The 15,427-nt window shown below is 37.9% G+C and overlaps 1 protein-coding gene across 1 annotated transcript in view; it reads left to right on the top strand.

Annotated features, from left to right (window-relative positions):
• The window catches only part of LAMA2 (laminin subunit alpha 2), a 352,961-nt gene that overhangs the window by 265,547 nt on the left and 71,987 nt on the right, over positions 1-15,427 (top strand). The window contains exons 38-41 of the mRNA XM_063295339.1: positions 1,040-1,156; positions 3,770-3,933; positions 4,512-4,650; positions 8,302-8,404. Of these exons, the coding sequence (XP_063151409.1) occupies positions 1,040-1,156; positions 3,770-3,933; positions 4,512-4,650; positions 8,302-8,404 (523 nt within the window). The remainder of the gene's footprint in view (positions 1-1,039; positions 1,157-3,769; positions 3,934-4,511; positions 4,651-8,301; positions 8,405-15,427) is intronic.

The raw sequence follows: 15,427 nt of genomic DNA, 5'->3' as shown, positions 1-15,427 counted from the left end.
TACCCTAGCAATTTGCAACCTTTCCTGCTGGCTTCCCCATTTGCTTTGCTTTGCTCCCCATTTACTTTGCTTTGCTCCCCATTTGCTTTGCTTTGCTCCCCATTTGCTTTGCTTTGCTCCCCGTTTACTTTGGGGGAAGCCTGCAGGGAAGGTCGCAAATGACGATCACATGACCGTGGGATGCTGCAACCATCGTAAGTGCAAGCCAGTTGCCAAGTGCCCAGATCACAATCATGTGGCGCAGAGGTGCTGGGATGGCCAGAACCTTGAGGACTGGTCACAACCACCACTCATTCAGCACCTTCATATCTTTGAATGGTTGCTTTCACTCTGAAGCACTGCATAGCCCTCTATAATACAGTGAAATATTAATAATACACTGCAATAATTATTTTTACTATTATTTATTCAACCGCATGTGTAAGTATTAGAGAATGTGGAAGTTTTCAGATTCTTTACAAATGCCAACCTGTATTTCATCATGCAGATGAAGCTCTACTGATCCAAATTTCCAGTTGGAAATCCCCCAAAGTTTTATTCCCATACCATTTTCAATGTTTTTTAGAACTTATTTTGCTTGTGCAATTCTTTTTAAGTAAAAAATGGTGTTACTTTTTCCGTTTTCTATTACTATGCAACTTCACTAACCACTTAAACATTCAATGGGAGTTATCTTTTTCAGATTTAATTGAAATATGGGAAATCAGGGAGGCAGTGGATCACTGGAGAAATTATTATATGTTGACAGATAGGATATTCACACATGTCTAAGCAACCAGGTTAAATATACTCCATCTATGACAGTAGATTAGCTAAGGGTACCCCACCTATGAGAATTAAAGTTAAAATTTCTTCTTGAAAACAAAATACAAAACAATGACTGTGCTGGTAAATTGAATATGAGTGGTCAATACATATATTTATATTTATAAATAAATAAAATAAAATGTTGGCACAGTACTGGTTGAAATAATAATAGTGGAAATGGAATGTTTTATTACTATGTAAAATCACAAGTGCTTCTATATTTTGCATATAGAAAAAGAAGCAAGCTATAGAAAATGGACAACAGGAGACTGAAAATACTCTAAGAGAAGGAAATGGCATCCTTAGTGAAGCTAATGACCTTGCAAACGGAATCATTTTGGCTGTAGAGGTAAAATGTGATCTATGTTTTAAGGGTGGAGGCTGTAATATGGTTCAACACAAAAGAGAATCAGCAGGCAATAAAAAAATGTAATTTACCTTTTCAGATACAATAAGTAGCATATTGTGAGACAGAGAATACGGCAAAGCTAAATGTTAGGTTAGGGGAGAAATGGAAGCAAAAAAAAAAACTCTTCCAAAGATTGAAGTGACACAATGACATGCTTGAGTGGCAGGATTCATTTATATTAGAATAAGAATCATTAATTAGCATATATTTTTGCAGGTTTTGTGTATGTGATTTTTTTAATGAAGTAGTGAAAAATAAAGCTAATGACTTTAGTTTCCTGAGCAGGTCAGATGCTTAATACCAAAAAATCAGTCAAGAGTGGCCCTTGGAAATTAGATTATGTACAGAAATTCAGCTGTTACTTTTCAGATGCTTGGAAAATGGAGATGAAGACAATACTGCAAAGCAATTGTTCAGAGAGGTGGTGAGCTTCCCTTCACTGGATGTAAAAATGTTTGGGATACTTCGATAGACATTTGGTACAAATCTTAGTGATGAAAAGTATGTGTCACAACATCACAAGACAAGACCCAGACTGTTATACTTGCATCCCATCATCAGACACAAGTATGCAAGTCCCATTGTTTGTGTCATGATACATGTTTCAACATTTCCCCCACTTGTCCTTCCCTGTAGACACCTATGGATGCTTTAATTTGGCCTTAAGCACTTAAGTGATTGGTCATAATGCCCAATGTTCTCTTCCAATCATTTGGTTCTGTGTGTTTATAATTCTGCTATAGTACCTAGAGTACCTGAGATGGGAATGAGACAAAAATGCAGACCAGTGAAGGCAACTACCCTTTTTTTTAATCACATACACCTGGAAATAATGCTACTTTGTCAGGTTAGATTTTTGAAAGCACCAAACTCATTCTAAATACAACTTCAGGGGAGGGGAGGAAATGCTTGGGCACCTCATAAAATTAAGTAGCCTTTCCATCCACCCTCAAAAATCAATTCATTTTATTGTCTGGATAGAGAAAATGCCATAATCACATTCATTACATATGCTAATCTTCACTATGGGCTTTTTCTGACTTTCATTTAACTATGGGACAAACATGTCCTGGCAACCTCTTTGTTCTGCCCTGTCCCTACAATGCTGCATTCATTTCACCACCAGCCCATGAATGAGGCAAGCTTCAGTCACCCCTAGCTGTTTCAGTTTTAAAGTACTATTTCCCCTTTACTCTGTCCAAGGATAGCCTCAAGTATCTGTTAGTGTAGAGAGTAAGGAAGATGATCTTGATGGAAATATGCACAGACTGTTACCCAGGCAAAGAGGTCTGAAACATTTTTTAAGCCTTCTTTGCCTAGGTAATGGTCCTTGCATATTTCCATCAAGATCATCTTCCTTACTCTCTACAGTTAAGCTTTGTCACCTCTAGGAAAAAAAAATCAAGAATTGGTAGTGAATGGGAAAAGAAGCAAGCAAGATAGGGATTGGCAGTGGGGACTGCAAATTTCATGCCAGTACAGTTTTCCACAGACTCATGGGTGGACAGCACTTTGAGTTGGTAGCGGACAAGAGCTTTAAGCAGCAGTGTAGGGAGTACAAGGGATACCAAATTATCAAAGCAGTGTTCCGCCATCACAATGCAAACTCCATCCCTTTTATATGTGCTTAATGACGTTGTATGAATGTACAGAGCTTTACGGGGCGACAGGACAATGCTGCTTTCAGTGTTCTGATGAAAGCCTTTAATCCTGCCAATGTCTCTTGCCTTAAAAGAGGGCAGCCTGTGTTCCCACAGCTCCACATTAGATTGGCCTCTCTCTCAGAAAACCGTTCCCTAAGAGGTCTAAAAGTAATTGATCTGTATTAAGAATAAACTGATCGCTCACTCTTGGACCCGAAGCATCCACACTCTTCCTCCTTTCCCATACTGATTCTTCAGCCCCTTCCCTTTACCCAACTTAGCAGCTGCTACTGGTGGTCTGGCTAAGCTCTGGTAAGTTTCTTCCACTGGATAAGTATAATCAGAGGCTGCCATGGATTACAGTATTTTTTATTTTATTTCTGATTTTAATGAGAAACAAATATTATGCATAGAGAATTGGTTCTAGAAAATTCATGAAGAACCAGTTTTATCAATTATAATGTATTTCACAGCATGCTTTAGCTGGAGGCATAAATTGATGGCATAATGAAATATGCTTTTTTGCTCATGGGTTCCTCTCATAACTAATTGGGCCAATTACTTTTCAGTAAGCCTTTAAGCAAATAAAATCCAAGAAATATAATTCTAAATGTGGCTGAGGTGGAATAACAGTTTTGTATTAATTAACTAATCCCACTTTATATTTTGATGAAATGTGATTAGTTAAGTTTGTATAGTTGAGGAAACTGTAAAAGTTCAGTTCAGCTTTTAGGCCAGCAGGTAGGATCCTAAACCTAGAAATCCAAACTATAGGTGTCAGAATTCTTTTAATGGATGATTAAGCTCATTGATTCATTTCAATATAATAGGAAAATAATCATGTTGCAAGGGAATATAATTTCTGTGCTTAAGGAGTTACTTAAACATGCTTCTGTTTTCTGTTCCTTAGTACATAGATGATATTCAGAATGAAATAGGCCCACTTTCTGAAGAGCTGAAGGGTAAAATAGATGATCTCTCTCAAGACATCAAAGACAAGAAGCTTCCAGAAAAAGTCCTGCAGGCAGAAGCCCATGCTGCCCAGCTGAACGATTCATCTGCTATTTTGGATGGGTAAGTTGACAAGTTTGCTATTTCAGTTTCATTGACTATAGAATTTGCTAGCAGGGAGAAATAGAAAAAACATTTCCTCTTTTTATTCTCTTTGACAATTAATCAGGGATTCCCAAACCCCATCATCATGTTTCTGTAATCTTTCCCAAGGCAAGATAGCAATGTCCCAATCTTCCCAAAGAAATAGACAGATTGTAGTTCTCATTCTTGATTTTGGTTTGATAAATATAAAAAAGCAAGAGAGAGTTTCCAACATAATTAAGTATTTCAGAACTTTGGAGTGCAGGATCAGTGATCAGCACATTCTTTATCATGAGAGGAGTGTTTCACGCTGTAACATTGCAGTATTCCTGTTCTGTGGCCTAATCCCAAACATTTCAGACTTGTTTTTTTCTTGTTAGAATCAACCTGGTAAGTTCAAATTCTGTGTATGTCTACTCAGAAGAAAATCTAGTTGAGGTCTGTAGGGAGTACCTATGTGCAAAAAGGCATTAATACATATGGGTCTAGAACTGTACCTTAACATCTGAAGTCCCCTCTTGATTTTTTAAAGTTGAAAATAATTTTTTTCCTAACAGAATCCTTGATGAAGCTAAAAACCTCTCCTTCAACGCCACAGTAGCTTTTAAGGCCTACAGCAATATCAAGGACCATATTGAGGAAGCTGATGTAATTTCCAAAGATGCTAAAGCTCGTGCCAATGAAGCCATACAACTGGTAAGAGAAAGAGAAAATCTCTTGAGGACCTAAATGGAAGCCATTCTCTCAAATAATCTTCTCTCAGTGCTTAGACACTAGCATTATCCTTCTATTTCTCAGCAATTATCTATCAAATACTGTTATCATGCTCATTGATATAGGAATGTGTTACAAACTTTAATACAACTGCTAATACCTATCCATCAAGGAAACTTAAACAATGGCCCAAAGTGCGTCTTGGTAAATTAAACCTAGTTACTCTACATGCAACAAACTCTTCCAAATAAAGTAGATTTTACTGATCTATAAGACAATAGAATCAAAGTATTCAAGTTATTTCTTGGGGGAATTTTTAAAAAGCCAAAAATAGAACAATTTCTAATGAGGTGAGGTTAGCTCATTCAATTCAACAGTCATTCAATAAAAAATACAAAAGTGATTTTGTATTTAAGTGAAAATAAGAGATAAAGGTACAGATCTGTTGTTTCAAGTTTTGATTACTTTAGTTTCCCTGGGACCAAGAATGGGGAATAATATGTTAAAATAATTTGAGAAAGACTGACTTTAGGCAAAGTGGAGGTGTAGACTTCATTGCTGTGAGATGGCTTTGCACTGTAGCTCTTGAAACATTTCCCTGCAGTTCTACCCTGGCAGTCCTGCTTACTCATCCAGGCAAGAGGCATAGAAGCTTAGGTTTTTAAAGCAGGACGTAGCTATTGCTCTGTCTGGACAAAATAGGCAAATTAGGTATCCTGGAAATTTGCCTCACTGGAGCTTCCAAGGCTTCCCCAAAAGCAGAGGCTAGCTGCTCTCTCCTGAATTACAGAGCTTTTCCTTATGGCCACGTTAGTGTGCTTTCCTCTAGTCCCTAGGGTGAAACAAAAATGTGCCAACCTATTTTGCACTTTCCTCATTAACCCTATTCTGCCTCAGCAACGAAGCCACAAACTGTAAGATCCGCACAAAGTTATTGGCCAGATCATGATCCCTTCTGTGAAAACCTGGTCCCAAGATAACTGATTCTCTACCCACATTTGATATTGCTTTATTAGGCAGCAGCACCTGACCCACCCATCCCCCTTGGATCAGGCATTGTAGCCTTTGATCTCTGGGGTTGGGATGGGGTACGTCCCATAAAACGGCTTGATCAGGCATAACCACCACCATCCAAACCCATTTGCAGTTAACAGTGTTAAAATAACATGTATTATTAAACAGTTACAAAACAATAAAACATCACTGAAGTATCATTAAAATACTGCTATTATTATTTAACTTATTAAATCTCACCTCAGTAGCCAGATTAGTTTTATATATCAACGGTTCTTTCTCCAACCAACACTCTAAACAAGTCTCTGGTGGTGGGCCAAGAGAAGGACTTCTGCAAACCATCTTAAAGCCTGGGTTGGCTCACAGAGAGAACGTGGCCTTTAAAGAACAAAACCTATAAAACCTGTAACCAGATTAATCAAATTGTTTGATACAATGTTTTTAATGTACTGTTTTATTGTTTTACTGTTTTATTGTATTTTAATTAATGTTTTATTCCTATTTTATGTAAACCGCCGAGGGTCGCTCTTACATACATACATATGTACATACATACAGGGCTTTTTTCTTTAAACTGTTTTCTTTATTGCCATAACTAAACTTGGCTTATACCCTAACATATATTTACACAGTAAATCATTCTTATTTATTTCCTTTCCCCTTCGTGTTTGGTGCTACTTTTACATTTTTTATGCTGTGATACTGCCTTTATAGGCAAATTCACTTTGTAACATATTTTAGGTCCATTGCAGTATGAATGTTCACACATTTCCATAAAGGAAGTGAAAGTCTCACATCTTTTCGCATGGATAATTCATTTGTTTCCTTTACATAGGTAAAAACACCATGCATATTTTAGACAAATTCCCAGTTGTATGTATGGCCGTGTATGAATTTAAACACACAGTATCCATTGTCTCTGTATAAAGTTACAGTATTTTAAAAATACATCAGCCGTTATAGGTAGACCAGACCAGAGAAACAACTACACAAAAAGAATACAACTAGGCTTTATTGATATGGGTTATAATAACAGAATCTTGCAAGCCTGGTTGTGCTGTACCTCCCATCCCTCTTATACCCCAATGAATCAGAGAGGAGCCTGCCTGAGTCACTTCTGAATGTTATCTTGCTTCCAAACACTTAAAGGCACGATTAATAATGATGATGATGATGTTGATGATGGATGTTTCAGCCCTCTTTGCTTATGTAACAGTTTTTTCATATTTTTGTCAGGGTCATCCCCTTTACTCTCTACAAATATTTAAAGTTGTTCTTAGTTGAATATTACATCCCAGTTCTCTAAAACATACATCACGTGCTTGCTATCATCTATTAAGTGTTTTCATGGCAATCATATAGTTCAATAGGGAATTTAGACTGATTACCTTTTATTTAGTGTTGTAAAATGTCACTCACATCAGCTCTCTATTAATAACTGCTCAATGGAAATAATTTTACACTGTATGTAATGCAGTCATAAAGTCCCGCTCAAGACTCAAGCCAAATTCAATTAGTCGGTTCTGACTATATTCACTTTTCACTTTTTATATTGCAAATTGGGCATCTTACAATTTCATTATGTCTAATGAACTTTTTATTAGCCAGTCGAGCATTCACACTTATTTATTGGTAATAATATTCAGCTTTGTATGTAGCCCCTTGCTAGTGATGATCAGTGTCTCTTCGAGATCTCACAGGAGAAAGAATAGAGGAAATGTAATCTTATGTAGCAGATGCTTCTGTTGCTGAATCTGACAGAAATTCTCTCCTCAAAAACAGTTCAGCTATTTCATAAGACAGAAACAAACTGTTCACATGGATAGTTTTTAACAATAAGAATACTTTGAAATCTTGCTTTTTCACTATACAAGTAGAAAAATTCCACTGAACTGGTGACAGCCCTCTATATCTTACCTTATCCACCATCACCACCACAATCAAGTTTAAACCGGCTGTCAAGACTGAGCATCATTCTGTATATCCAGCTCATTCCTAAAGCCCAAACCTGACTATGAGCTGGATAAGGAACGACTATAAGGCAATTACCATCTATCATCCCTGACTTTTGAAAATGAAAAATTGAGCTGGTGTTTTATCCTATAGACAAAACTACAAGATGATGAACATTTGTGGATGCTTGGAAAAGTTTAACATGAATCTTGTACTACTTCTTTAGGAAAAAATTGGGCACTCACTAAATACCATCTAGGAGTAGAATCGCTATTAAATAGGACACAACTCAATGTGGCAGTGATATTCCATTGCTGCATCAGTTTATTCGTATTACAGTTCTTTTTCCTTAATTTGCTGCTGACATGTCCTTCCATTCATAAAGGCTAATCTAGTCCTTTCCACAAATACTTCCAAAAGCGGTGGAAGAACTGAGAGGACTCTGTTTTTATACTGAAACCAAAATAACAAAACAAGTATGATGAATATTACAGTAATCCAAGATAACAATTTAAAACATATTTATGATGATTGTGGATCATCATGACTCTTCAACTAAGTTGCACTGCCTTTTTTTTTTTAATAAGACAGTAAATTTCTCTTGATTCTCTTTCATGGAAACTTTTCAGATACACTAGGTAGTTACTTCTGTTTTTTCCCCTCTAGGCATCTGGTCCAGAAGGATCATTAAAGGATGCTGCCAGGAATGCATTACAAAAAAGCTTCAAGGTTCTTAATGATGCCAATAAACAGGCAAATGATGTTAAAGGTATGGATTCACCTTTTCTTGCAATTACTTAATTTCACTGAAAAAATAGTGAGATCCACTGTATCCTAGTGTGCATCCTAATGTGCAAGCAATATATTTATTTACACTTCTGTCAGATCAGCCCTTAATTTCAGGAGAGATTGTATGGCAATTTAAAGTACTTATATGCCCACTTCAATCTCTTTGACAGCCTCTGTGTCTTATCTCTGGAAAAGGTGATAATAATGATCTTCAGTAGCTATCCTAAGTTGGGCATGCTGGCTAGGAATTTGGGAGCAGCAACTTTAGCTGATCTCAAAAAATTATGCAGAGTCAAACTTGGTTAGCAGACATTGTTGTGTTGTTGTTTATTTGTTTAGTCGCTTCCGACTCTTTGTGACTTCATGGACCAGCCCACGCCAGAGCTTCCTTGATTGCCAGTTATCAATCAAGCTGGTTGCCATAATCTTGGTTTTTTTGAGGTTTAGCTGCAAGCCAGCTTTTGCACTTTCTTCTTTCACCTTCATCATAAGGCTCCTCAGTTCCTCTTCACTTTCAGCCATCAAAGTGGTATCATCTGCATATCTGAGATTGTTAATGTTTCTTCCAGCGATTTTAACTCCAGCCTTGGATTCCTCAAGCCCAGCATGTCGCATGATGTGTTCTGCATACAAGTTGAGTAGGTAGGGTGAGAGTATACAGCCCTGCCGTACTCCTTTCCCAATCTTAAACCAGTCCGTTGTTCCGTGGTCTGTTCTTACTGTTGCTACTTGGTTGTTATACAGATTCTTCAGGAGGCAGACAAGATGACTTGGTATGCCCATACCACTAAGAACTTGCCACAATTTGTTATGGTCCACACAGTCAAAGGCTTTAGAATAGTCAATAAAACAGAAATAGATGTTTTTCTGAAACTCCCTGGCTTTTTCCATTATCCAGCGGATATTGGCAATTTGGTCCCTAGTTCCTCTGCCTTTTCTAAACCCAGCTTGTACATCTGGCAATTCTCGCTCCATGAATTGCTGAAGTCTACCTTGCAGGATCTTGAGCATTGCCTTACTGACATGTGAAATGAGTGCCACTGTTCGATAGTTTGAACGTTCTTTAGTGTTTCCCTTTTTTGGTATGGGGATAAAAGTTGATTTTTTCCAATCTGATGGCCATTCTTGTGTTTTCCAAATTTGCTGGCATATAGCATGCATTACCTTGACAGCATCATCTCGCAAGATTTTGAACAGTTCAGCTGGGATGCCGTCGTCTCCTGCTGCCTTGTTATTAGCAATGCTTCTTAAGGCCCATTCAACCTCACTCTTCAGGATGTCTGGCTCTAGCTCACTGACCACACTGTCAAAGCTATCCCCAATATTGTTATCCTTCCTATACAGGTCTTCTGTATATTCTTGCCACCTTTTCTTGATCTCTTCTTCTTCTGTTAGTTCCCTGCCATCTTTGTTTTTGATCATGTCCATTTTTGCCTGGAATTTACCTCCGATGTTTCTAATTTTCTGGAAGAGGTCTCTTGTCCTTCCTATTCTATTGTCTTCTTCCACTTCCGCGCATTGCTTGTTTAAAAATAATTCCTTATCTCTTCTGGCTAACCTCTGGAATTTTGCATTTAACTGGGCATAACTCCCCCTATCACTGTTGCCTTTTGCTTTCCTTCTTTCTTGGGCTACTTCTAGTGTCTCAGCAGACAGCCATTTTGCCTTCTTGGTTTTCTCTTTCTTTGGGATGTATTTTGTTGCCGCCTCTTGAACAATGTTGCGGACTTCTGTCCATAGTTCTTCCGGGACCCTATCTACTAAGTCCAGTCCCTTAAATCGATTCTTCACCTCCACTGCATATTCCTTAGGAATATTAGTGAGCTCATATCTAGCTGATCTGTGGGTCTTCCCTAATCTCTTTAGTCTGATCCTAAATTGTGCAAGAAGAAGTTCGTGATCGGAACTACAGTCAGCTCCAGGTCTTGTTTTTACTGACTGTATAGATGGCCACCACCTTTGGCTGCAAAGGATGTAGTCAATCTGATTTTGGTGTTGTCCATCTGGGGAAGTCCATGTATAAAGCCGTCTCTTAGGTTGCTGGAAGAGAGTGTTTGTTATGCAGAGTGAATTGTCTTGGCAAAATTCTATCAGCCTATGTCCTGCTTCGTTTTGTTCTCCCAGGCCATGCTTACCTGTAATTCCAGGTGTCATTTGACTGCCCACCTTAGCATTCCAGTCTCCCGTGATGAAAATAACATCTCTTTTAGGCGTGTTGTCCAGTCGGTGCTGCAGATCCTCATAGAACTGCTCTACTTCAGCTTCTTCAGCATCTGTGGTTGGGGCATGTATTTGGATCACTGTGATGTTAGATGGCTTGCCCTGAATTCGAATTGAGATCATTCTATTGTTTTTTGGATTGTATCCAAGCACTGCTTTAGCCACTTTACGATTAATTATGAAGGCTACTCCATTTCTTCTGTGGTCCTCTTGTCCACAGTAGTAGATCTGGTGGTCATTTGATGTGAAGTGGCCCATTCCAGTCCATTTCAGTTCACTGACGCCCAGAATATCTATCTTTAATCTTGAGATCTCCCCAATAACCACATCCAATTTGCCCTGGCTCATAGATCTTACATTCCAGGTTCCAATGGTGTGTTGATCCTTAGAATATCGGATTCGCCGTTCACCACCAGCACCGTCGGCCGCTAGCCGTCCTTTCAGCTTTGAGCTAGCTGCGTCATCACGTCTGGGGCTAGTCGAACTCCTCCTCTGTTCCTCCCCAGTAGCATTTTGACCATCTTCCGACCTGGGGGTCTCATCTTCCGATGGTATACCGACATATCTCTGGTTGTACTGATCCATTTAGTTTTCACGGCAAGAATACTGGGGTGGGTTGCCATTACCTTCCCCAGGGATCGCATTTAGTCTGACCTCTCTGTCATGACCTTCCCGTCTTGGGTGGTCCTTCACGGTTTAGTTCATGGCATCATTGAGGTGCTCAAGCTCCAGCACCACGACAAGGTAACGATCCTTTGCTGAAGTAGCAGACATTAGGCAGTCAAAAATATTATGGAATAAAGAAATAGAAAATCACTTTTGTACTGTTGTCAGGAAAACTGTATGTCTGTCAGCCAGGTGATGAACTCAGGTCTACAGAGTTTTTCTTTTTTCTTTTTTCTTCTTTTTTTTAAGTCTAAAGACGTCTGAGGTGCTCCAAGCACCAGGTTGGGGAAAACTGATTTACACACGGTGCTTGCACAGGGGACCTTTCACCTTTCATGTGGCATCTTAAATAGAGATTTTATTATGATGTGCTAATAAATAATGATATCTTCATTAACTAAGGGCTACTTTTATGGACTATAGTCCAGTTGTTAGAGTATCTGTGTGTACATATCCCACAAACAAACATACAAAGGTAGAAAACACAGAATTAAATGATGGCCCAAACTGCCATAAACTATAAAATGATATTTAACAGCCATTCACTTTATTATATATGTTTTTTTCCTCTGTGCTGATTGCAACACTTTATTAAACTGATTAAAAGTTTCTGGTCCATGAAATCTTTTGCCATGATAAATCTTTACTCTTTAACTTATTGCAAGAACATTAGTTATAATTATAAGGGCAGAAATACAAAGAGAAGAAAAAGATGGCTTCAAACAAGGTTGCCCTTATTTAGGGAGAAATTAGACATGGTGCATTAACAACTCATGCATCATTGCATGAAACATTCCATGTTTCAAATGCCAATAACCTTGGGACTACAGCAGGTGTGATGTAAAATTTTGTCTAGAGTTTCCTACCTGCATATATTTCTTTGTCGAAGTATTCTGACAAATACCTTTTGAAGTAGATAAAATTTAGTGATTATGTGTTTTTCCCCCCACACTCATCCAGAAAACTGTAACCAATAGATTTGTAAAGTGGATTGCCATGACTATGTAACCGAATCAAACCAAAGTGGAGTCAACATAATGTAGATGGACTTGGTGTTGGACTTGGACCAGAGAGACCCCCAAGCTCACCAAGATGTTCAGGGAGACTATGGGCCAATCAGTCTCTCCAAGTTCTATCCCAGCATTGTTATGGGGATAAAATGACAGAAAAAGACAGGCTATAAATGCAATAATAAATAAATATTTTATTGCAAGTAAGCAATCATGTTTCACATAAATGAATATGTTTTACATCTTCAAGAAAAACTAAAGACTCCCTTGAATCAACCTCAAAACTCCTGTGTAGTTTTCTTGGCCTTCTTCTGGGATCATTTGAAATGCTATAGTAGCCTGGAATTTCCTGAGCATCTTCCATCCAAGTACTAAGCAGGTCTGTTCCTGCTTAAGTTTTTTGAGATCAACCCAAGGGAGCTAAGGCCTGTAACCTGAGCTGGATGCATCAAACTCTCTTTCAATGACTGATGCTTATACTTTTCTGAATCAAGATAACCTTAGCACAAGCTTCTTATAAAACCCCAAAGAAAGCATTCATATATGGTCATGAAACCCTCCTACTGGAGAAGTATAGAGCTGATTTTTCTTTTTCATTAGAAAAATCTTAACAGTGATGAAACTGCTTTGCCAGGATATACAGCTTTAATGTTTTCCTCAATACTCTGTTCGGTATATATGGTAATGTATATTATGATGCACATTTTACTTGCCCTGTAAATCCATGTTGTGGCTTCAGTAAACTTAAAATGGAATTAGACTCAAATATTTTTATTTGCCTGGTGGTATTTGCCTCAGCACTGTTGTTAATATTATTCTGGAACTGTGGGTTGGCATTTCTGGGTTAGAAAAAGAGTACTGAGTAACTAAGAGCATATAGAATACGGTTGTATTAGAATTTTCCAGAGTTCAGAAAGGAAGTTCAGAATTGAAAGATTCTGAATAAAAGAGTTTCTGGAAGCAGTAATTATTATTAATTTATCTCTCTGTACTTCAGATAATCTTCTTGTTAAAGTAATGAAAACCTAAGTACTACTTAAGTAATGTATTCTCCAGGACTCAAGCCTGACCTGTGGCACCAATGGGAATGTTTTTCATACAACTTCTACAGTACTTGAATTGTAGCCAATTGTATAAGGTATAACATGGTGGTTAATCAGGAGATTGCCATATGTTAACACCAAAAAGTGCTGAAAGAGGCCTTACAGAGCAAAATGTCTGATGGCAGCTGTTAAACCAGAGATTTACTAGTTTCTTCCCTCTCTTGGTGGTGGTGGAAATTTGAAGAGAGGAGTGACTGGTGGGGAAGTAAATTCTACTGCTAGCATTTTGCCCATGTGTATATTTCTCATTCTTGGAAGGAATGATGGAAAGCTTCTCTCCCTGGTTTGCTCTGTGTCAGAATATATGCTAGGAATCAATTTCAAAGCAAGAGAATTGAATCAAATATACTATTTTTAAGATATATGGTCTATGGAGTTCTGTATTGAGAAATTTAATTATAACACTTTTCTCTGTAAGGAAGATTAATTGCAAAATAAAGGGCCAAAAATGCTAACCATTCAGATAGAAGTTATTATTTCATTTTGACTGATAAGTTAACAAGAGCTGTGTTTTTGAGAATTTTCTTAAGAATTGTCATGTTAATTCTGAAACTTTGACCTGCTCATTAGACAAGGGAATTGGAGAGACTGCCTGCTGTGTATGATTTTCTTAAAAAATCATGATGCTTTCATTACTTCCTCTAATATTGGTAACTCATTTTCAAAGTATTATACGGAGCTAGTCTTACATAAAATTAATAGCAGTGCTTTCTTCAATTCTGTCTTCTTAGCATGCGATACTTTCTGTTTATATGAACCTGCAATGCTACACTTAATATGGGAGTAAGTCCCATCAAACTCAGAATGTGATACTTCTGAATTGATGATAATAATTTTGCAGTGCTAGCACATGATGCTTTATGCATATAGTATGTTGGCTAGAAAGTAATTTGTTCTATACAAGGAGAGTGTAATTTCCAGCAGCCTGAGGATAGCAGTGGGCATTGTGCAAGGACCAGACTCCAACTATACACACACAAGGTTTCCCTCATGCTTACCTCTGTAATAATATTTTTTTTTAAAAAACTACTGCAAATTATTTAGCTATCAGTAGATGGCACTATGGTACTGGAATTTAGGAAGCAGAGAAGGTGGGAAACCTGATGGCAGCAAGCAAAGGAATGGAATGGGTCAGGCCCCTTTTCTTGATGTCATGATGTCAGCTGTATAGATGAATAAAGATTTCTCAAACTATCAAATGGAGTTAGGGTCCCTTTCTGGCTTTTCTTTTTTAATGCCACTGTAGAATCTGAGTGGTCTACCACCCCATACATTCTTGGCTTCAAGCATGGAATTTCTGATTACCTTGAGAAAAAGAATTTATCTTCTCAACTCTTCCTAATGTATTATCGGGATGAACGTTAGCGATTCTATCAACATTCATTTACCCAGCATGCCTCTCTTTATTTCCTTTGAGAAAGACTGTACCTTTATTTTTGTCTTGAAGGACAACAAGCATCTAGAGACAATTTTGACTTAGAAAATGGCACAAGGGTAATGTTAAATTCATACAGTATGTGCATATATGCATATACACAACACAAACATACATGCATACTTATGTATCCACTCAGCTGTGTGACAAGAAGGCCCCTAAGGGAAATATTCCTGTGGCCAGGTGAGAGACGTAACAGTTCCTAAGAATTTTCTCCCACATACTTGAAGGCAATATTTACTGAGGGGCTTTCTCATGATCTTTCTGACTTGCTTTCAAGAAGACAGACCCACAGCATTTCACAGGATTCCAGAATGATCAACCATTTCTAGAGCAAGTCAGGAAGAAAGTGGGAATCACCTCCATGAAGATACTGCTTTTGAAAAAGTGAGAAAGAAAGCTTCATCCTTCTTAATATAATTCCTAGTATAATACAGTATGACTGTTTTTGTTGCCAGCAAATACTAGGAACAGCAAGATGATGTACTCACTTTTGTGTACATTTAATGGACCTATTTTATTATTTTCAATAAAGAAGGGACACTCTTCTGCCCTTGGCAAGTTTCCAT

The sequence above is a fragment of the Candoia aspera genome, chromosome 1 (genome assembly GCF_035149785.1).
Source record: "Candoia aspera isolate rCanAsp1 chromosome 1, rCanAsp1.hap2, whole genome shotgun sequence".
NCBI classification, from domain to species: Eukaryota; Metazoa; Chordata; class Lepidosauria; order Squamata; family Boidae; genus Candoia; species Candoia aspera.
This window is presented reverse-complemented; position numbering and strand designations above follow the sequence as displayed.